At 50.3% G+C, this 21,627-nt stretch overlaps 1 protein-coding gene across 1 annotated transcript; it reads right to left on the bottom strand.

Moving 5' to 3' along the window:
• Window positions 1-358: 358 nt before the first annotated feature.
• LOC101432584 (lipopolysaccharide-binding protein) lies at window positions 359-20,892 on the bottom strand. The gene is made up of 15 exons (XM_012527247.4): window positions 20,718-20,892; window positions 17,793-17,907; window positions 16,613-16,741; window positions 14,270-14,425; window positions 13,630-13,693; window positions 13,070-13,133; window positions 10,699-10,790; window positions 10,055-10,231; window positions 8,668-8,727; window positions 6,600-6,767; window positions 5,490-5,557; window positions 4,968-5,010; window positions 3,110-3,173; window positions 2,214-2,290; window positions 359-544 (listed from the first exon to the last, which is right to left on the bottom strand). The coding sequence occupies exons 1-15, from the start codon at window positions 20,839-20,841 to the stop codon at window positions 500-502; spliced, it is 1,446 nt and encodes a 481-aa protein (XP_012382701.2). The 5' UTR covers window positions 20,842-20,892; the 3' UTR covers window positions 359-499.
• Window positions 20,893-21,627: the final 735 nt, after the last annotated feature.

Below are 21,627 nucleotides of genomic sequence, written 5' to 3'. Positions count from 1 at the left end.
GGCAGGAAAAGAGCCTGGAGATGGAGCCTCAGCGCTAAGTCCTGGATGAGTGGTGCGGGAACCCCTTGTTCTCTCCTTTAGGTTCCTACTGCAAAGGCTCATGGGAAAAGGGGTAGGGTCTGTCTTGGTGACCAAGATGGGGCTGACCATCCCCCGGGCCAGAAGAGAGGGGGTTCTGCCAGAGAAGCAGGCGACTCCTTCATTGACCCATTCAATAAATATTTATTGAGGACCTACTAAGTGCCAGTACACTGCTAGGCATGGGCAACAGGCAGTGAGCGGAAATACAGTGCCTGCCCTCAGGCCAGTCAAAGAGTGGGGGTCCATCCTGGTGGCCAAAAAGAAGGTCCAGAGTCTAGAAAGGGAGCACGGGCAGGAGACAGGCAGACCCTCGACCCCAGAGCTGGGAACAAAAGTGTTGTCTCCTCTGAGAAGCTCCGGAAGTGTGCTGCACATCTGGAAATGTAACCACACCCACGACAAGTCTTTCTCCTTGTCCTCAGACTCTCATGTACTGGACGTTGGCACCCAAGAACAGGAAGTCCTAAGAGAGACAAGACAGGACAGGATGGTAAAGAGCAGCCTCTACTCCAAAAAGAGGGATCTCAAATTTAAAGGGAAACCCGTGTCTTGGGAAACACAAGCCCTGCCAGAAACTAGGTCAGTGCATCAATCGTGAGCGTGCCTCCGTCCCCAAGGTCTCCATAAAGCACAGCTTTTGCCAGCTACTTTCTCCAAGGTAGCGATTTATCTGTCATTTCCCAAGCTGCTGCTTCCTGGCAGGCCTCATAAATGTCCTTGGGTGTCACCTAAATTTTCTTTCCTGGGCGAATGATGCAAAATTGCCAGCTGCTGGGGTTTGTTTAGTCTCCTGCCTCCTGTTAAGCTCCATTACCCAGAGGGGCTGGAATTCTGAACTCAAGGCAAGGTCCAATTCTCTCCCACAGCAATCCATCCCCTGCCTTTGGCGGTCAGATAAATGGACAGAGTTGACTTCAAAATTCTAATGAATATGATAATATATAATAAATCCTCTAAGCACTTCCCATGTGCAAGCATGGTGCTAGAAGCTTTCATACTTAGCCAGCAGTCTTCACTGAGGTTTGGGCTACTCCCCATTTTAAGAGGGAAAATTGAGAATAACTTAGTGAATTGGCTTTTTTTTCCCATCTGTCTCGGTGCACTGGTAAACACTCGGTGGTGACTGAGTGTTGAGGATCCCTGGACCCAATAGGGCTTCGGACATTCGTGTCCATATAGAGCAGGTGGTCAATATTTCAATGATCGCAACCGCTCCTCAGCCCTTTATTCTCTTTGGTAGTTACTGTCTACTGGATGTCGGTCATGTACGATGCTTCATCTCCTTTAATGCTCACGAGCCTTAAACCTGGTCGTCCCATCTTAGAGATGCTCTTCTAGAAAGATAAACTGACACCTGGGACACAGATAGACCACAAAATATTAAATATACTGGTTAAAACGGTGAAAAATCAGACCTATTCCTTGATATTAACATATTATGTAAATTATGGTCTATCTGCACAGTTACTTAATATTGCAGGGGAGGGGACTAGATCACAGCAAGGAAATAAGCTTAAGGGATACTGCCAAGTTTAAAAAGAAAAAAAGAGAAAGAAAACAAATATGCAGTAGTGATGCAACTATCCAAAACAAACGCATTTTTAAAATGCTCGGGCAAAAAAGAAAAGGGAAAAAACACTGCAAGAAAAGTGCACCAAAATTCAAACTGTGGTTGTATTGGGGCAAAGGGTTAACGAAAATTTTCCAAAACATCTGTAAGTCGCTATGTTACTTGTTTAAAATGGATGGGGACACACCAAAAATGTATTTATAATCAAGTTCTTTTACTTAAGAACTGAAAAGAACTTTAGCACAATTACAAATGGCTTTCAGAATCTGATCTCTTGGCAAGTCCAGGACTTGCAGTATTTTCAAAATGAGATGGTCTTGAGTTCCTCCAGGTAACACATAGTGGGAACAGGAAGGAGTGGTGGCAAAGATCTGACTCACTAGAGGTGCCACTGCTGAAGGACACATGGCTGGCTTCGTGGTGTGTGGCAGTGCCCAGCCTTCCCAGTTGCTGGGCTGGGCTGGGTCTCACGCTGAGTCATGGCTTCTGAACCTAACAAGCTACCCGCCGCCCCCCTCCCGCCACCAAATCCTCAGAGCACTCCCACCCCGAACCCACTGACCTTGTGGATTTGAAGAATGAGGTCATAGAGCTGAGTACGTTTTAGCATAGGGAGGGGGAAGCCTTTTGCCAGCTTCTCTGGAGGTTGAGGCACAACATTGAGAGAGACTGGTTAATAAGCAACAATTACAGACGATCTTTACAGAGTTTTCTCTCTGTCAGAAAGCATGTACCCTCATTTAATTCTTACAAAAACTATCATGTAAGTATGAATTTTTATTCCCGTTTTACAGATAATGAAACTGAGGCACTGCATGGTCAAGTGACTTAGCTTAGGTCACACAGCTAGAAAGCACAAAGTCGGGATTTGAACCCAGACAGGCTGGCACCCGAGTCCGAGCTTTCAGGCAGCATGCTGCATGGCGGAAGTGGCAGGTGTGGGGTGAGGTACAGGTGTCATAAGGAGCTGTTGGGCACCCAGTCTGCCCCCCATCCCTGTCCTGCTTTCTAATGCAGCCAGATGAAGTGGCGCCTCACAAAGGCAGGGTTCAGTGTTGGTTTTGTCTGTTACTTTTTGACTAGGAGTTTTGGGCAATTGACTGGGCTCTGTGAATTCAGACCCAGGCTGCCCTGTGAGCTCTTCCTTAACTGTGTCCTCACTTTTTCAGCTGCCGTTTCAGGGTGTGGGGGGCACTTCTGTGAGCCCCAGCTTCTCCTGCACGAGAAGGTTTCCTGTTCTCCAAAGAGAGCACCCAGCCCCAACCCTCGTTAGAGCCCTGGAAAGAGGGGACACCGGCTTCAGGGCCCCCTTCTCACACACCAGGCCCCTGAAGCGCTGAGAGAGGTGATCGACCAGGGCCGCACAGCCTACAGGAGTAGCAGCCCTGTTTCCCAACTCCAGGTCAACTCTCTTTCCCCCAAAAGCAGTGTCGGCTCTTGGAAAAAAGTGATGCTTACCATTGACATTGGGGTAGAGGGTGTGGAGAGTGTAGTAGTTGATAAGTGCCTCCAACAGCGCCACCTGGTGGAGAACAGGAGCGGTCCACTGTGACCACGTGAGCCATCTTGCCCTCCAATATACCCAGCCCAGACCCCTCTGCAGTATTCCGTAGATACTTGGAAGGACGGGGGCATGCATGTGCTGGCCTGGCAAGTGACTTGAAGAGAGCAAATTGCAGGTCAATGCCTACATCATGCTAGATAAAACTGTTTTGAGATGCACACTTACATGAATGCAAATGCATAGGAAACATTTTGGAAAGCTACACATCTCTCTTCTAGAAAGAACATCAAGGTTTAATTTAGCTTTATTTCTAATACTTAATTTCTTACAGTGAGATTGTTTTCCTACACTACTCGTGTAATAAAATAACTAAGTAAAAACAAAATGAAGTTCCCTATAAAAGTTATGAAATGCAACTTTTATTGAACACCCACTATGTGCCAGGCTCAGGGCCCAGAGCTTCACAATTCTCTCTGAGTCAATCTTCACAACAATCCTGCAAAGCTGATATTAATGCTCCCGTTTCTCAGATAAGGACAGTGAGGCCCACAGAATTTATGACTCTCTAGAAACTGGGCAACAGGGCCAGGATTTGAATCCAGATACCTCTAATTCTACAGGTTCTTGCTTTTTATATTTCATATTCTGAAATGCTGATATGATGACTTTTTTACAAATGTAGTGCTTTATTCTGCAGAACACTTTTACCTGCCATGCACAGATACAGTATTATTAAATAGCAACCCATTATTCACTGTATCTTTTATCCTCTGAAAGGAGTCATCCTTGGGGTGACTGGGGTCAGTGTCTCTCCCCAGCTGATGCAGGTGTTTCCTCTTTATAAGTTCTTAATGGAAAGTCTGGGAAGTGGAGGGCAGGAGTGAGGGTGAGGGGAGGCCAGCACCTGGGATGGTGAAAGAGAAGGCAACTACTGTAATAAAGTCTACCACCTCCTCCACCATGGCGGAGCAGCTGCCGTCACTCCACCTCCCCAGGAAGCTCTTCCCGATGGCTTCATCCCACCCTGATCTTCCATTCTCTTTCCTCTCTCAGCATGGGACTATTTCATCAATTTCTTCCTTGTGGAAGTCACTTCTTAGTTTTCTCCTGCCCAGCATCCAATTCCTCTTGTTTTAATAACAGGGTCTCTACTTTCCCTTGGGATCTCTCCTCTCCAATCATAGTCAATCTGGTTTGGGTGTTGCTGACTGCAGATTCTAGGCTCCTCGGGTGTAGAGAGGATCCATGCCCAGCCAATTGGCCTTGTCCAGTTTCTGGCCATAGAGAATTGCTCAAAAATAGGCAAATGACCAGATCAGTTCAATAATTTTTTTGAAGTTTTTTTTTTTTTTTTAAGTGAAACTACAGGAAACTTTGGGTTTGCCAGCTGTGGGAAGAGCCTGCTTGAGAATGAAGCCAACACAGAATAAAGTAGAGTGGACAGACGGAGAGAGATTCCTGATGAACCAATTATAGCACCTAGATCTAACCATGCCTGAAACCTCTCGCCCTGGGTATTTTTTAAATCGTTGCTGTTTTAATTATAACGACGCTGTATGTTCCTCCTCTTTGCCTAAGCTAACTTGGCTTGGCTTTCTGTTCCTTGTAGTTAAAAAGAATCCTGTCTTATATTAGGATGTAACCGTGCCTTGGTCTTAAGGTTTATGTCATCAGGAGTGTCTGCACTTCCCTAGGGCAGAGATGAGCTTGTCTCCTTTTCTCTCACCTAATTTAGGGTGCCATAGCAATTGCTTAGTAAAGATCTTAAATTAATACTCTAATCATTTCATCAATAAAAACACAATAACTTACATTGAATACGCCAACTTTGGATTCTTTCAGCTCCAGTTGTACTCTAAAATGAACGAGAGGCAGTTCAGGGGTATGGCCTTACCCCGCGGGGAGCCTAAGCAGCTGGGAGTCCTTAGAAAGGAGGAGATGCCGTTTAAACCAGGCACAGGCCAAGGGTGGAAGGGGGGCGGGGATGACAACAGAAGACGACTAACTGAAAACTATACTGGGAAGCCGGGCAGGTGGGAGGTGGGACAGTGTAAAGGAGCGCAATCCTCATCTATCATTTCCGAAAGTCAATAGATCTTAAACTCTTAGGTCAAGAAAAAAATCCAGTAAATTCTTTAGAAATTTGCAAGTAATGAGAGGCAGATAGGAAGTTTGTGGGGGCAGGGCCAAGGGGGCAGTAAGATTGGGCCAATGGTGGGCCCTCAACAATGGCAGGGGGTCTTTTTACACCCCCACTCCCAGCTGCAAAGGATCAGCTACAGTGTCCAGCCAGAGCCCACCTGAGCACCCGCTGTGGGCAGGAGGCTGACTTACCTTCCCGCACTCAGGGACCCGGTGAGCCTGCTGCTGTTGAAGCGCAACACGGCGGACACGTTAGTGGCCTGGAAACGTCAGGAGAAGGAAACGGGTCTAAATGATGGAGAGTGTCGTGTACAAGAAGGACAACTCTGAGGCCCAGCTGTCTCCTCTCAACCAATAGTTCAATGAGTTAAAGCAGGAAACTTGCCCGCTAGACTAGGGACACCGCGAAGGCTCATGACAGGTGTTCGATAAACGTTTGAACTTAGACTTGAACCTTTTACTTGAAATTGCAGGCTCTATTAGCAGCTAAACTTTGGAAGAGACTATGAAGAGAAGTCCAGAGCACCCTTCCAGAGATCTGATTTGTGAGTTTCAAACCAGAAACCAGACAGCAAATTGTTCCATCCAGTGAGCAGAACTCTTTCTCTATTATTCAGAATCCATCAAGAATGCAGAAACCACTCTCACTGTTCAACACAGAGGGAATGTAATACAGGGAGGTGGTTCTCCAAATGGCAGAAGAGCTGTGAAGCCATAGAGGGTTGGTGAAGTAACTCAGAGATGAGCTGTAGCTGGCAGTTACTTCCGGCCTGGGATGGAAGGAACAGAGGGAAATCTGGGGTTAGGGCGCCCCAGGGGATGGGGTCACTCAGTGGAAGCTGGAACCACAGAGGAGACAGTCACTGCCAGAGGCTCTGCCCAAGGCAGAAGGAGAGGGAAAGTACTCTGGCTTCTCCCCCCCTCCCACTCTCCATTCTTCTGACAGTTCCTCCATTGGCTAACCTAGCTGGAAGCCACAGTGCAAGGAAGTCTGGGAAATGTAGTCTACGGGGGTCAGAAATAGCTAGAGAGCAGAGCAAACAAGTCAAAACCTTTACACTTTCCTCCTCCCAATAGCCCATACTGGGACAGAGATAAACAAATAAACCTGCAAACAGCTAATAGGGTGCTAGAAGAAAAAATGGCAAGTGGCCAAGGTACAGGCACAGGTACAGGCAGCCAAGGAAGGTCTCTCTGAGGAAGCGATATTTATGTAGCAATTTGAAGGAATTCACCTGATGGTGAGTGGGGGGAAATCATAAAGGAAAGGGGAATAGCACTTGCAAAGTCTCTGAACCTTACCACACCAAGCCGGAAGACAGACTCCTTGAGGGAGTCGGGCAGGAGCACAAAGCCTTCAATCTCCATTTGGGGGACCAAGGAGATATTCCCAGGGCTGAAGGTCAAGAATGGGGCGGAGACCACTGCTCCCTGAAGCTCCAAGTTCATGTTGGGGTACTTCTTAGCTATCTGGGGTCAGAATTAGGAGAGTCAGAATTAGGAAATACACAGATCTGCCAGGAGAACCTTGAGGGAGTCAATTAAAGATGAAAATGCTTTTTGGCTGATTTTATTTCCCACAAAATATTCTGTGCCTTTCTCTCTTAGCATTATACCTGGATGTCTTACCATGTCAGACCTGAGGATATGCATATCTGTTTCCTGGCTGCATCGTATTCCCTTGTACAGATGTACTGTGACTGAGCCAACCCTATCAGGTGGTCTCCCAGGTTTTGCCATGATAAAAAGCACCCCTCTGTGTACCCTTGGCCATTACTTGGGACGATATATTCCCAGAGGTGTTGTCACTGAGCCAAAGGGTACATATACTTTTAGGCTTCTGATAGGTTTTGTCAAACAGCCCTCCAGAAAGGGTGGACCGATTAGAGCATTTCTCCTTCCTCCCCTAGCAATTAGAAAGTGTGACAGCAAATGTTTTCTCCACACCCTTGTCACACTTGAGTAACTGCATGCTGAGACAAGACACAGTGCTTTTGAAAAATGAAACTAGATCCCACTATTTCAAAAGTCCTCACAATTTTCTGTTTAGGAGGTAGAAACAGAACTTTTTTGGAGTGAAGACTATTCCTTTGTGGGGGTGGGGGAGGCAATTGTGTGGAGAAAATATGCTCCCATGAGCCTTTGAGAAGCCCACCTCCTATTCTAGAAGGGAGAAGTTTGGAAATTTGAGGAGGGTGGGTGAGTCTTCTCTGCTGGGTTTCTTATTCCTGCCTTATTACATAGGCAGGAAGGAGGAGGGCAAGTTTCCTCCTTTCTCTGAGGCAAAAGGGATGTTGGAACGAGCATATGACCAAGGGCTCTTCAAAGCTGGCCTCAGCAACATGGCGGCGGGTTGGGCTGCGGGTGGGGCCCTCGGGAGAGAACGGGCCTGGAGGGCTCAGGAAAGGGCAGAAGCCAGCCCTGCGGGGCTGAGAGGCTTACGTTCTCCCCCACCACTATCATTCCCTTCCCCTGTCACCTAGGCTTCCCCCACCACTATCATTCCCTTCCCCTGTCACCTAGGCTTCCCCCACCACTATCATTCCCTTCCCCTATCACCTAGACTTCTGTGAGGCAGGTTAAACCCTGAAGAGCTTAGCTCAGCAGACAGAGCGTCAAGGTTGCTCACTCACTCAGAAACTGTTGCAGCAAAAGATTGGAAACAATATACACGTGCATCCCTGGGGGCTGGTTAAACAAGCTATGGCAGATCCACCCCCTGGCATACTGTATACCCATGGGAAAAAATGAGGGAACTCTTTATCTACCTACATGGAATGGTTGCCCAGATATAGTAGGAGGAAAAAGTCAGGTACAAAAGAGTGTTATGCCTCCATCTGTGTAAAAAATGAGGGAAGTCCCACAATATTTCCTTGTATGTACATAGACTGCTGCTGGAAGGACACACACAACCTGCTAATATTTATAGCAACAGGATGGGGACTGGTGGTTAGAGGACAGAAGTGGCAGGGAAACTTGTCACTCTGTCATCGTTTATATCTTTTGAAAGTTGAACCATGAGAATTTATTACCCACTGAAAAAATAAACTTTTGAAAAGCCAAGCACAGCGCTGTCCTCTAGCAGGCTCTTTACAGTTGTATGATGCTGTTAATTAGAACACATTTTGGGGAACATGTCGGCGTTGCTTGGGATTCTCAGATACCACTCATGGTCCCACGAGACAGGGGCTCAAAGCTTGATGATTCGGGCTCTGAAGGGAAGGGGCTCCCGGAGGCTGCAGGGCCTCGGCCCTCAGTGCCAGCCTTCCCGTGCTCGGCCAAGCGGCGAGGAGCACCGAGGTCTTAAAGAGAAACGCCTGGAATCTATTGAGCTCAGCCTGCGCCCGCCAAGGGCTGAGGGACGCCTTACCCGGGGGACGAGGGCTCGGAAGGATTTGGTGGTCAGTCGGATTTGGAAGTCAGGTGGAATCTGCAGCAAAGAGACACAGAGAAGTTTAGGGTGCTTCCGCCAGAGCTGAAGGACTAAATCGAGGTAGGAAGGTGGGGGGAGGCTGAAGACTGTGGCTTTTCAACCACCCAGCATTACCACAGGAGTGATGAGATGCTTGCTCTGTATTTACCTTGGGTCCCTGGGTCCCTGGTCTCCTGGCTGCTCACCTTGGGATGCACACAACAAGGGGACCCTGCTCAGAGGACCCGCAAATGTGAGGTTTGCAGTCACACAACCGAGGTTTGACTCTGGACTTTGTCCAGATCTCAGGCCTGTCCCTTCACCTTTCTGAGCCTCAACTTCCTCATCTATAAAACGGGGATAATGGTACCCTATCGGGTGATAACGAGGGCTAAACGAGATGGTGCGTACAAAGCATCTGGCACAGGCCTAGCACATAGCAAGCCCGCAATAAAATATAGCTGTTATCGTCTCATCCATTATCATCTTACACACCTGCGTGTCAGGAGTGATGGGTGAATCAAAATAGTAATGGACATGAAAAGTCACTCGTCCATCTACCAGAGTCCCTGAGTTGTTGCCAAGGTAAGCTGGAGCGTTCCAGTTGGACCACACTGTTTTCATCCTGACACTGTCACTGAAGCCTCAACTTTTTCAACGTGGTATAAGAAAGAACCTTTTGAACACCCAGAAATATTAAGGAAACTGGGGAAATGGTAAAGGTGTGACACACTATAAAACTCAGTCTCCCTTACACAAAACCCTATCTGAAACAGTTCTTTTACAGCTAAGGGGCAGGAAAAGTTTGCCTCTCCTTTTCCCTGTGAATCACTAAGTTATATACTATTTTCACTTTGGCTACAAGGAAGCTCCCAGACAGATTAGTTGTTTTTAAAAAAATCAAATTACAGGTCCAGGGTCTTCATCATTGTGTTTTACTTTCCACTTGGTCTTTATTTCCTATTCAATGTAATTTTATATATTTACCAGTATACATATTATCCTGCCGTAGTCACTAAAATCTTTTTTTAAAGAACATCCACAAACAAAAGGAGGGAAAGTATGAATTAAAGAATTAGAAGTCTAGACTAGGGGAAAAGTGAAACACAGACAAGCATTCCCCGAAGTCTTCCACAGTTGTTATAAGGGAGATAGAACTTTGGCTCTGAGCTTCCTGACAGCCAAAATGAAAAAGGAAATGGTGCTAACATATATTTTCGGGTCCTGATTTTTTTCCCCCTGGGTCATAATTTACTATTTTACTGATGTAAATGGGGCAGAAAGGAAAGAAGGAAGGAAGGACAGTGCCCACTGCGTTCAAGTGCGCTGCTCTGACCGTCCTCACCATGTCATCTGTGATGGAGAAGTTCAGATGGCCTGCCTCGTGATAAACCCGGCTGGCTGTATTGAAGACGTTCTCCGAGAGAGCAAAGTAGACCATTCGGCTGTATTCCTCAGGGAGGCTCATGGCGGGGGCAAGGAAGGCAACCGGGGAGTGCTGGTTAAGGTTAAAAACCTCACCCTGGGGAGAGAAACAGGATCCAGTTGGATTTTTCAAAGTCTATCCCAGGGCTGGACATCTGAGCCGGGGAGCAACCTACTCAGTCCAACCAGGAATCCCGGGCTGGAGATTGCCTCAGACCCCATCACTGGAGATGTTTTCCTTTGAGGTAAAGTGTCACATCTCTGGCATCTCTTTTACTAAAATGCTCCCCAGAAGCTCTGATAGATTAACTAACCCTCATGACCTACTAGCCAGCCCCTTCCCCCAACCAAGGACCCCGGGTCGTGAGACACCTGTCGGAGGAATCTGGCTCTGGGAACACTCCCCACCACTCCATATTGCCCTGCCCTCCACATCACCCAGTTGGAAGCGCTAGACGGATGAGAACAGGTCTGAAACCACGGGACAGGAGACCCCACACATGAGCTGGCCCTGAGGGGATGTCACACTGGGGCTGGATCCAGCCCTCCTCCCAGGACCCTCACCTTAAACATGACGTCTAGCGTTTGGGCTGCCGCCCGGGGCGCTTCCGTTAAGCTGTAATCAATGCCGACAAAACCGTCGATCTCTGTCGTGACTGCGAAGGAGCAGAGGGCTGGAGCTAGGAGCCAGGGTGGTCTTCGGCCGATGGTGAAGGGAGGAGAGCTCTGGCTGACCCAGAATCCCTGTGGCTTTCTGCAGAGCCCCGGCCTCTCTGCTTCAAGACCCTCTACCCCGCCCAGTCCAGGGCTGAAGCTTTGCTGCCCGAGACTGCAGGGGTTCTCGTGCCCCAGGGATGCCGTGGGGGGTGGCACGCTCAGCCTGGGGCCTCAGCAGTCCTCCCCCCCATACACACACACACACAGCAGGACTCGTCCCTCCACACCCGGAGCTTCCCGCAAGGGAGCCACGCAGCTGGGTCATCCTTCCCCGGCTCACAACAGAGGCCTTCACCCTGGGAGAACCAGCTTCCTAGCAACATGCCCAGGGGGCCGCAGCCGCTCCCCGCAGAAGCCCTGCGTGAAGGAGCGTCTCTGTCCCACACATTGGCCATCTGTGCCCGCTGGACCCTCAGCTGAAGGGACGTCAACAAATGACTGCGTGGGGCCCAGGGCACAGAGAAGGCCTCGGACAGTTTGTCAGATGGTCCCTCGAAACTTAAAAGTGTCCCCTGGACCCAGGGATTCCACTTGCAGACAGCTGTTCTGCAGATCCACGTACAAGCATGGGCCAAGAGGCAAGGGCGCGCCCTGCTGCGCTGCTTGCACTAGCAGAAGGCTGCATAAATCCTAGATGTCTGTCCTTCGGGGACTTACTAAACAAGTGAAGACACATTCATATGATGGAATACTGCGCAGCTCTCGAAACAGTGCGCCCTCCACAAGCACCTTGGGGGATGCCTGGCAGTACCTGGCAATACCGCACCTCGGCATGACCCCCGACCCTGCAGCTTTCCTCCTAGGATACACCGAAGGCGAGCTCCGTAGGCACGAGGATGTAAAAGCAGCGTTGTTCATAGTGTCTAAACCAGAAACTACCCTAAGGGCCTTCAACAGCCGGGGATAAACAAATGGGGAGACATCTGCACGCTGGAATACTGCACAGCAAGGAGAGGGGTGAGCTGCGACCACGTGCGGTATTATGGAGGGACCTCATATTTTATAGTTGGGCACCGAAAGGCAGCTAGTTTTTTACAATGGGCCCTAAATACTACACAGTCCGATACAGTGCAAAACTGCAAAACTGATCTTAGCTGGTGGAAGGCAGGAGAGTGGTTCCCCCAGAGGGGTGGGTAGTGACAGGCGGGGACTTGGAGAGCCTGGCTGTGTACTGTCTCTTGGCGGCACAGCTGGCTCTGAGTGTGCTCAGTTCATGAAAATTCTGTGAGCTGAGTACTTAAGGATTGGAACACTTGCCTTTGCGTATACACTTCAATTTAAAAAGGCCTTAAAATGAGATTAGTTTAGGCATGCGGATAGAGAAAGCTCTCCCAGATGTACAAGTTAGAAAGGAACTGAAAGCAGGGACTCCGGGAAACGCTTGTACCCCAGTGTTCATGGCAGTACTACTCGCAAGAGCTGCGATGTGGAAACAAGCCCCGTGTCCATCGACAGATGAATGGATGAACAAAATGTGGCCTATCTGCACGGTGGACTATTATTCCACCGCAAAAAAGGAATAAAGATTGGAACCTGAGGCAGCGTGGATGAACCTTGAAAACTTTAGGCTGAGTAAGAGAAGCCAGACCCACAAGGCCAGATACTGTGCGATTCCACTTAGATAAGGCGAATTCATAGAGACAGAAAGTAGAATGCCGGCAACCAGGGGTCAAGGTGCGGGCAGGAAGGAGGAGCCATTGCTTAATGGGACAGAGTTTCTGTTTGGGATGGTGAAAATGTTCTGAAATAGATAGTGTTGATGATGATGCAACATTGTGAATGTACGTTGTGCCACTGAATTTTAAACCTAATGGTTAAAATGGTAAAGTTTATGTTAGATATATTTGATCACAATAAAAGATGTTAAAAAAAGAAGCAGGGCACAGAATAATGTTTATACTGCACACATGTATATTAATATATATAACTATAAAAATCCACATCTATTCATAAGCCAAAGGGATCTATGAGTATATATCTTCATATGCTTATGTATATTGACATGTATGTATGTATATATATATGTACATGCAAAGAGTGTGTCTGAAAGGATACACCCAAGTCAGAGATTACCTCTTGGAAGCAAAATTGGGAGAAAAGGGAATTTCTAAATTTTACTTTCTAGAGCTCCCTGCCCATTTAATGTTTTATAAGGTACATATCTGCTTCTATAAAAATTAATAGAAAGAAAATGTCCCAGGGAGTTAGGGTGACCTACCTGGCAGAGTTTGGAGATAAGGCTGTAGGTCAGAGGTCACAGATTTCTGGACCATTTTGCAAATCTGAAAAAATAAATGGGAAGAGAAAGCCTGAGGGAGTGCCTCAGAATTCAGAGTTTAATAACAGAACTAGACAGTAAATAGAAATAGTCATACAAATAAAGGTATTATTCATATAGAAATTTCTTAATGGTCATCACATAACAGGTTGGCTGGACTCATCGAGATGCCAGGGCCCCTTTCCTTTCTGGTGCTTGTGGAATGCAGGGCGGTGGGGGGCAGTGGGCAGGGCCGAGCAGAGGTTGGGCTGGGGGCTCTGTCGGCGCTGCTGTTTAACCCTTGGCCGAGTATGCAGCCACTCTCTGCCCACTGCATGGACTTGTGCCCCCAGCTTGGCCACACTTGAGTTCTGTGACCTCAAGCGAACGATCGGCCCTCTCTGGGCCTTGGGCCCAAGGACACCTGGACCAGCGCCCACGGCTTCGCCCAGGACCAGCGGCTGGTGAGGGCTTCCGCCCGCCCTCGAGCGGCCCACGCCCGGCGGCGTGGGTTGTCTTACCTCGCTTTCCAACACGTCTCGAAACCTGGATTCAATCTGGTTGTGGAAGAGATTCAGTAGCCACCTGGGGAGAGGACACAGTGAGCCCCACGGCGGCAGGGAAAGCCAGACCCTGGCCGAGGCCCCCCAGCCTGGTGCCCCCGTGCCCCAGAATCCTCGAGGAGGGATGAAAATGCAGAGTCCTGGCACTCTGACATTCACTCCCTTGGGGCACCTGCCCTCCCAAGTCCCCTGCTCACCCCAGTCAATCCCAGTCGGTGAAGGGTGGGGCTCAGGAATCGCATTTATATACTCAAGAGAACTGAGACTCGAACAGGTGACATGACTTGCCCAGGGGTGCGTGTATTTCTCAAAGACCCTCCTTCTGCCAAAAGACTGTTTCTCCAGCAGCCAAACCTCATTTGCCGAATGAGGGGACCCTGAAGTGGTGTGTGAGTGTGTGTGTAAATGTCACACAAGGGCCCTGGCTTGCATCTGCACCTGTGACTCTCAGCAGCGTCCCCCGGAGCACCACTTAAGGGGCCCGTGAGGTGTCGGGGCCTTTCGCTGGACCCTTACTCCTCTCTGAGGTCAGGCCTTGAGCTGGACGGGGCAGGGGCCAGGCGGGGCCAGGCTGCCCAGTGTCCCGACAGTGACCTACCCCAAGCCCCCGGACACATGCACGTCCACATCGCGGATGTGGCTGCTGCAGCTGGAAGCCGTGGCCGTGGGCCTCCCTGAAGCGTCGCTGCCCAAGAGGAGGTCGACCGAAACGGCGACGCCCTTGACTTGCAGGTCAAAGGAGCCTTGCAGTTTCCTGGAGGAGATGAGAGAAGCAATGGTTGATTCCTAGACGAGGGTCCTCCACCATGTGTGTGCGTGTGTGTGCGTGTGTGTGCGTGTGTGTGTGTGCGTGTGTGTGTGCGTGTGTGTGTGTGTGTGTAGGGGGAGGAAGCTCAAGGCTTACCCCAAAATAAACACCTGGTGGAGCAAAGATTTAAGCATAACAAAGGAGGCCGAACACGCTCCAGAAGAAAACCTGGCTCTAGTTATTTAGTCAGAGACAGGCAAAGACTTTCTAGGCAGGATCCAAATCTCAGAAGCCGTAAAGCAAATGGTTGTTAAACTTGCCAGTATAGAAAATTAAAACTTCAGTGAACCAAAAATGCCACGTGCAGAGTAAAAGAAAAATGCATCACAAGCCAGCCAAAGAGATTATTTCCTTAATATGCAAAGAATAAACCTATATAAATTCATATGAAAAGAGCAAAACAACCAAAAAGAAAAAAAAAAGGAATCAAAATACGAACAGGAAGTTCAATAGCGAATAAGCCTATGACACACTATTCAAAGCGAGTACCAACGACGTCGGTTTTCATCTATCAGAACGACGACAATTTTGAAGTTTGATAACACCCGGTGCCGGCGAAGGTATAGACAATCAGAAAGTCCCAGCCAGTACTTTTGAGAGAACACACTGGCACAAGCTTTCTGGAACACAAATCAGTGGGATCTGTCTTGATTTTAATACACAGGCTCTTTGCAATTCCACTTGTCAGCCTATACCCTGTGGCTCTCCTTCTGAGATCCTTGTGTGGGGAAGCTCACTGAGCATCATGGCATAGCACAAACGAATCGAAACGAAAAACAGGAAATAGTCTAAAGGTCCATGCGTAGGGACATTTTAAATAAGTCCCGGAACACCCATGCTATGCAGCCTTTAAAGAGAAAAAGGTAGATTTTCATGCGCTAATATGAACTGATCTTTAAGATAAGTCAGTGACACAACCAATCCAATGTCCACATAGAAGAGGTGGCATTGGATTGGGAAAAGTGGACATGGTGGACGATGGGTATGGGGAAAGGCAGGAAGAGATGAGAGGTGGAGGCGTCGGGGGACATGGAGCTGCCCTGGATGGTGCCTCAGAGGTAATCACCGGACATTGTAAATCCTCACAGGGCCCACTGGATGGAATGGAGGAGAGTATGGGCCATGATGTGGACCATTGACCATGAGGTGCAGAGGTGCCCAAAGATGTACTTACCAAATCCAATGGATGTGTCATGATGATGGGAACGAGTGTTGTTGGGGGGGGGGAAAGGGGGGGTGGGGGGGTGGGGTTGAATGGGACCTCACATATATATTTTTAATGTAATATTACTACAAAGTCAATTAAAAAAAAAAAAAGATAAGTCAGTGACAAAAAGGCAGGGCAGAAGAGGTGGCCTGGTTCCTTTAATGGAAATAGCATGCATGTGCACACACCTATGTAAAGAGTGAGCATCTGTCTAGAGCAGTGCTGTCCACTAGAAATGTACTGTGAGCCCCACACATAACAGACATTTTGAGTAGGCCACATTAGAAAAGGTAAAAAAACAAGTGAAATGAATTTTAATACTATGTATTATGTCAACATGTAATCCATATGAAAATTAATGAGCCTTCATACATTCTTTTTTCTTACTAAGTCTACAAATCCGGCACCTTCGGCAGGTCTCGGTTTGTACTGGATCAGAGAAGAGTTCGAAGTGCTGGCGGGTCAGTGGCCCTGGAGGCCGCCCTTAGCCAATGCCGAGCAGGAAGTTGCGGGAATGTGGCTCGGTTCGGGTAATTGAGGGGTGTGTTCCACGTGCTCTCCCTGAGTTCCCCAGCAGGACTGAGCTGCAGTTGCCCACCAAGCTGATTTCCCCCCTGCCTCACTGCCCCCTCCCCCAGCGATGTGTCCTGAGATGCCATCCCAGGCAAAGCCCTTGCGCGTGGGTCCGTGTCTTGGGGTCCCCTCTCCATGCTCTCTCGTCCCGTTCACTCGCGACCCCATCGGGGAAGCATGCCCGTCTCCTCGAAGAGCCTCGGAGCGGGGGGTGACTCAGCCGTGCTCAGGACGCAGACCGCAGTCGACCTCTGCCCTGGGACTCCTTTCTGCCCATCAGAGGCCTTTCTCATGGGCAAGGTACACGTTGGCGCCAAGAGGGACCCGAGGACCTGGGAGCAGAGTCAACTTACAGGAACGCCTTGCGCGCCTTCCACCTGCCCTGGACCTGGATGAAGGAGTCGGAGATGGTGAGACTCAGGCCCTGGCCAGGGAGGGGTCTCAGGGTGGAGCCGAGCAGCTCACAGCTGTGGATGTCCAGGCTGCGGAGAGAGACACAGGGAGGGGGCATGGGGCCCGGCCCCGGGGACATCAGTCCCACCTTTGCCCTGCCCTCCCCCCGTGGGCCTGGAGCAGCAGGAGCCGCTTTCTGGCCGGCACCTGGCCACCCCTCTACCTGGCACCTGCTGTGTGCCAGGCATCGACACTGCCAGGCCCCGTACATTATGTCATTTAAGCTCACACGCGCCTATTCCCTGTTTCCAGAGTGGGGAATTGAACCTCTGGGAAGGGATGCAAACTGTCCAAGGTCACACGGTCAGGGTCAAATCCCACCGATCTCATGTTCCTGGGATTCTGGGATCCTGAGTAAAGCCATGGACACACTCCTCCAGGTCCTTGGTTAACCATGCCCTCCCTCAACACATCCAGGCAAGGAAATCAGATTCACGAAGGTCAAGGGCCTTGAGAGAAGACAGAAAAGGCCTGGCGGGGAGGTGGTCAGGCGGAAAAGAATAATCAGGTTCCCTCTTTGCCTGGCTTATAGTACATGCTCAATAAACATTGGCTGATGGACTGACTGAAAGAAGGAAGGGAGCAATCAATGGTAGTAAGTGATGAGCTGTGGGCCTGACCGTCCTCCCTCCATTGCCCAGCCCTTCAAAACCAACAATTTTAAAAATCACCAGCTGCCCAAGAGTCTAATGATCCTTTGAAAACTCACCTTAAATGCCACCTCTTCTGGGAAGCCTTCCCCAACTCCCCCAAATGTGCAAACCTCAGCTCTGTCTTCCCATCCAGTGGCCAGACTGGAGCTCAGATTAGCACTCTGAAGTAGGTACCAGTATCACCCCCACTTTACAGGTAAGGAAACTGAGGCTCGGGTCACACAGCTAGTAGGTCTTCATTAATATTTGTCACAAGAGTGAATGGAGGAACCCAATTCCCTCTCAGAATTTCCCCCTTGGGCTCCTCAGGACAGGAACTATCCCACTGTCTGCCCCAGAGAGGCCCCCGGGCCCCATCCTGGGCGCACACCCCCTCTGCAGTGCTCCTCCCCCAGCTGCCCGGGGGCCCCAGCGCGGAGAGCCCCACCTGTGGAACTCATAGCGCCCGCGCCCCACGTGCTTGATGCTGAAGTCCCCGGAGAAGTCGGGCAGCCGGATCCTGTGCAGCTCCCTCTGCAGAGCCAGCAGCCCCTCCCTGGCCGCTGTGACGGGAAAGAAGCGGGAGTCAGCCTCGTCTGCCTCCCTCCCCTGCTCTAAAGCCTTCGGGGGCTCCCACCTGCCATGGGGAGAAAGGCGACTTCTTCATTAGCATCAACTGCTGTTACAGGTTATTGGGCCCCTCCTGGGTGCCTGATAGCAGGAGAAACGCTCGGGGGTCTCACCCCATTTTACGCTCAGGCTGACACGGTGCTGTTAGGTTTATGCCCATTTTACAGATGAGGAAAAGGGACACGTTTGCCAGGAACTCCCTGGGATTACTAGCAAAGATGCGCGTGGGTGCGTGCTGCTCTTTCCCACCCTCGGTGCTGCGTGGTCTGTGTGGGAGAAACTGTCATGGCTTTGGGGCCAGGTGAGGTTAGAATCCTGCTCCAGGCACCTTTCTGCTGCCTGACCCTCTGCCAGTGCCTAACCCTCACCTTCTCCGCCTGCTAAGAGGTGTGATAACAAGACTTTTCTCCCTGGGGTGCATGGGGATTAAAGGAGCCAAAGGGGGTGGGGATGGAGATAAACAGCCCTCCCGCGGGAAGCGCATGTGGCCTCCTGGCCCATGTGGTGAGCTGGCCCATGCACAGTGCTGATGTGCACAAGGAGTGCCGTGCCACACAGGGGTGTCCCCCGTGTAGGGGAGCCCCATGCACAAAGTGTGCTCCCCACATTGAGCCATCCTGCGCGAGAAAAGCACACCCACCCAGGAGCGGCCCCGCACACGTGGAGAGCTGACGCGGCCAGATGATGAAACAAAAAGAGACAAAGATTCCCCGTGCTGCCGAGAATACAAGTGGACACAGAGGAACACACAGCAAATGGACATAGAGAGCAGACACCGGGGGGGGGGGGGGGGGGGGGAGTGGGGTGTGTGGAAGTGGGGGTGGGGGGGGCAGGGAGAGACATAAATAAAATAATCTTTAAAAAAAACAAAACAAAAAACACAGCACCCCCAGCTTCATGCCTGGAACAGCAAAGCGGGGTCCATAGCATCAAAAAATGGAAAGGGGGAGGTGGACTTGGCCTAGTGGTTAGGGCGTCCGTCTACCACGTGGGAGGTCCGTGGTTCAAACCCTGGGCCTCCGTGACCCGTGTGGAGCTGGCCCATGCGCAGTGCTGATGTGCGCAAGGAGTGTCTGCCATGCAGGGGTGTCCCCTGCATAGGGGAGCCTCACGCACAAGGAGTGCGCCCTGTAAGGAGAGCCGCCCAGCGCGAAAGAAAGTGCGGTCTGCTCAGGAATGGCGCCGCACACACGGAGAGCTGACACAAGAAGATGACACAACAAAAAGAAACACAGATTCCCGTGTCACTGACGACAACAGAAGCAGACAAAGAAGACGCAGCAAATAGACCCAGAGAACAGATAACCAACCGGGGTTGGGAGGGAAGGGGAGAGAAATAAATAAATAAATAAATATTTTTAAAAAAAAATGGAAAGGACCAAAATGTGCCACTTCAGGGGACTGGTTAATAAACACAGCCCAGCACATTCACACAGAGGAAAGGAACAAAAAACAAGTCCTCCCGATTTAGGGTTTCAAAATAAACAGCATTTAGGAGGCCCCGCTGTTAGTTCTCAGATACGAAGGGCTCAGTATTTGGCCCTCTGGGAGGTCATGCTTACACACAAGACCAGCGCTCTCTGCCTACTTTGGCCCCCCCGCTTTTTGCCTCTCTTAAACTTGTACTCCTCCCTCTCCATAAACAGAACTCCTCCAAGACATTGCTCGTGCTGGTCCCTCTGCTTGGAATGCCACCCCTTGTCCCTGGCTAACTCCTACATGTCTTTTCCACATCAGATTGGGGATTACCTCCTCCAGGAAGCCTTCCCTGATTTCGCTCCTTCTGCCCCTAGCCTGTCTGGGCTCCCAACAGCCTTACCAGAGGGAATGTTGTTATACCATCTAAGAGATAAGGCAATTAAGACTCCACAGATGGAAGGAGCACATGCTGTCAGTGCCCACCCACATGCTGGAGCTTTCAGTGGGTGCCAGCCAACTCCCTGCTGCCAGGGCCCGCCTCTCCAGCCCGGAGGCCCTGTGACCTGGAACTGCAGAAAGGCAGTGCATGCGGCAGGACTGACGTGCTGGGGAATTGACACCCTCCTGCCCGAGCAGGCATTCAACCAGTTACTGCGGGGAGTGGGGTATAAACATCCCAGCTCCCTTGCCCCTTGGATGGGATAATTCTGAGGTTTTTTGTCTCAGCGCCTTTTTAAAAAATAGTCCTACTTTGACCAGTTTTAAAGAGTTGAGGAAGTACATACATGAAGTCCCTAAATACACTCATCTGTTTAGCTCAGTATTTTTTAAACTTGTCTCCATACCTGTAACCACCGCCCAGATTAAGGTACAGCACATTTCTAGCACCCCACAGGCTCCTGCGCGCCCTCTCCTGGTCTCCATCTGCCTCCAGAGGTGCCCTGCTCTGGCTTCCAGTTTTAAGGCAGGTGTTTAGAAACCTCACCAAGAAGTTTGCCAGGGAACTGGGTGGCAGCTGGTTTAATAGCACATCTCCCTCTGCCTTTCCTTCCCCAGCCCACGGCCCCACCCCGGCAGTGTTTCCTGGAGTCACCTCCCAAATCCTTGTCTCTAGGTCTTCCTGCAGGGACCCAGATTAAGACAAGCCACGTGCCAAAGCCACACAGGTGGCACACGATGAGACCAGAAGCCGAGCCTGGGTCCCCTGACTCGGGATCTGGCCCCGCCCTGAGCTGAGGTTGGGTGCTCCCCCCACCCCATGTGCTCTGAGCAGCCCTAGGCCAATGGGCCAGCCCAGCCCAGCCCGCCAGCCGCAGCTTCTTACCGTACTCCAGGCCCTTGGCAGTGACCCTGGCAACCAGCCCGGGGTTGGCGCCATGGGCCCCTGGGGTGCCCGCGAGCAGCAGCCCCAGCAGCAGAGAGGGCAGGGCCCCTGAAAAGACCCTCATCCTGGATTCCCAGTGGGTCCGGGCAGGACTGTCACAACAGCTGGCCGGGCTCAGCCGCCCTTAAGTAGCCCAGGCCCGAGGGCTGGGGGCAGTCACCAGGGAGGCGGGTTCCCGGGAGCGGGAAGCGCGGCCCCAGACAGGAACGTGGTTGCGACACTGGTGGGTCACGGGTCATCCTTGGCCGCCCGCTGCTGCTGCCCCAGGTGAGAAGCCTCACCCTGAGAGATAAAAAAGACATCCTTTACTCCCCGATGGGAAAATAGGCTCTCTCAAAACTTGCTAGTGGCAACATTTTCTGGAAGGCAACTTGGCAAATCTTTAAACACCTGCATGCCCTATGGCCCAGCAATTCTATTCCTGGAACTTGACCCTAAGTACATAATTATGTCAGTGCACAAATGAGCCACTGCCCTCCGATGCCCTTTGCCGCGCAATGTTAAAATGGGCGAGGGGAAGCGGGATGCGACCCAGAGCACCTGTCAAAGGCGCTGGTTAGATAGAGCCATTCAAAGCGACGCTGCAGAAGTGTGTGTGTTTGTGGATAAGGAAAGACGCCCGTGGGGGGTCGATTTCAAATGGCACCATGTAGTAAGATAATATTTTTTAAAAATAGGTTTCCATGCCTATCCATCTGGAAAATATTTAGCAAGGAGTTATGATGGGTGGATAAGATTATGGGTGTTTTAAAAATCACTTGTGTGTTGGTATTTTTTATTTATCTTTACTTGGGGGTTTGTGGGCATGTATTGTATTTGAAGTTAGTAAAGAGAATAAATAAGATTTTAT

Source organism: Dasypus novemcinctus, chromosome 24 (assembly GCF_030445035.2).
Source record: "Dasypus novemcinctus isolate mDasNov1 chromosome 24, mDasNov1.1.hap2, whole genome shotgun sequence".
Lineage (NCBI taxonomy): Eukaryota > Metazoa > Chordata > Mammalia > Cingulata > Dasypodidae > Dasypus > Dasypus novemcinctus.
Note: the sequence above shows the minus strand (reverse complement) of the source record. Positions and strands in the feature narration are given on the sequence as shown.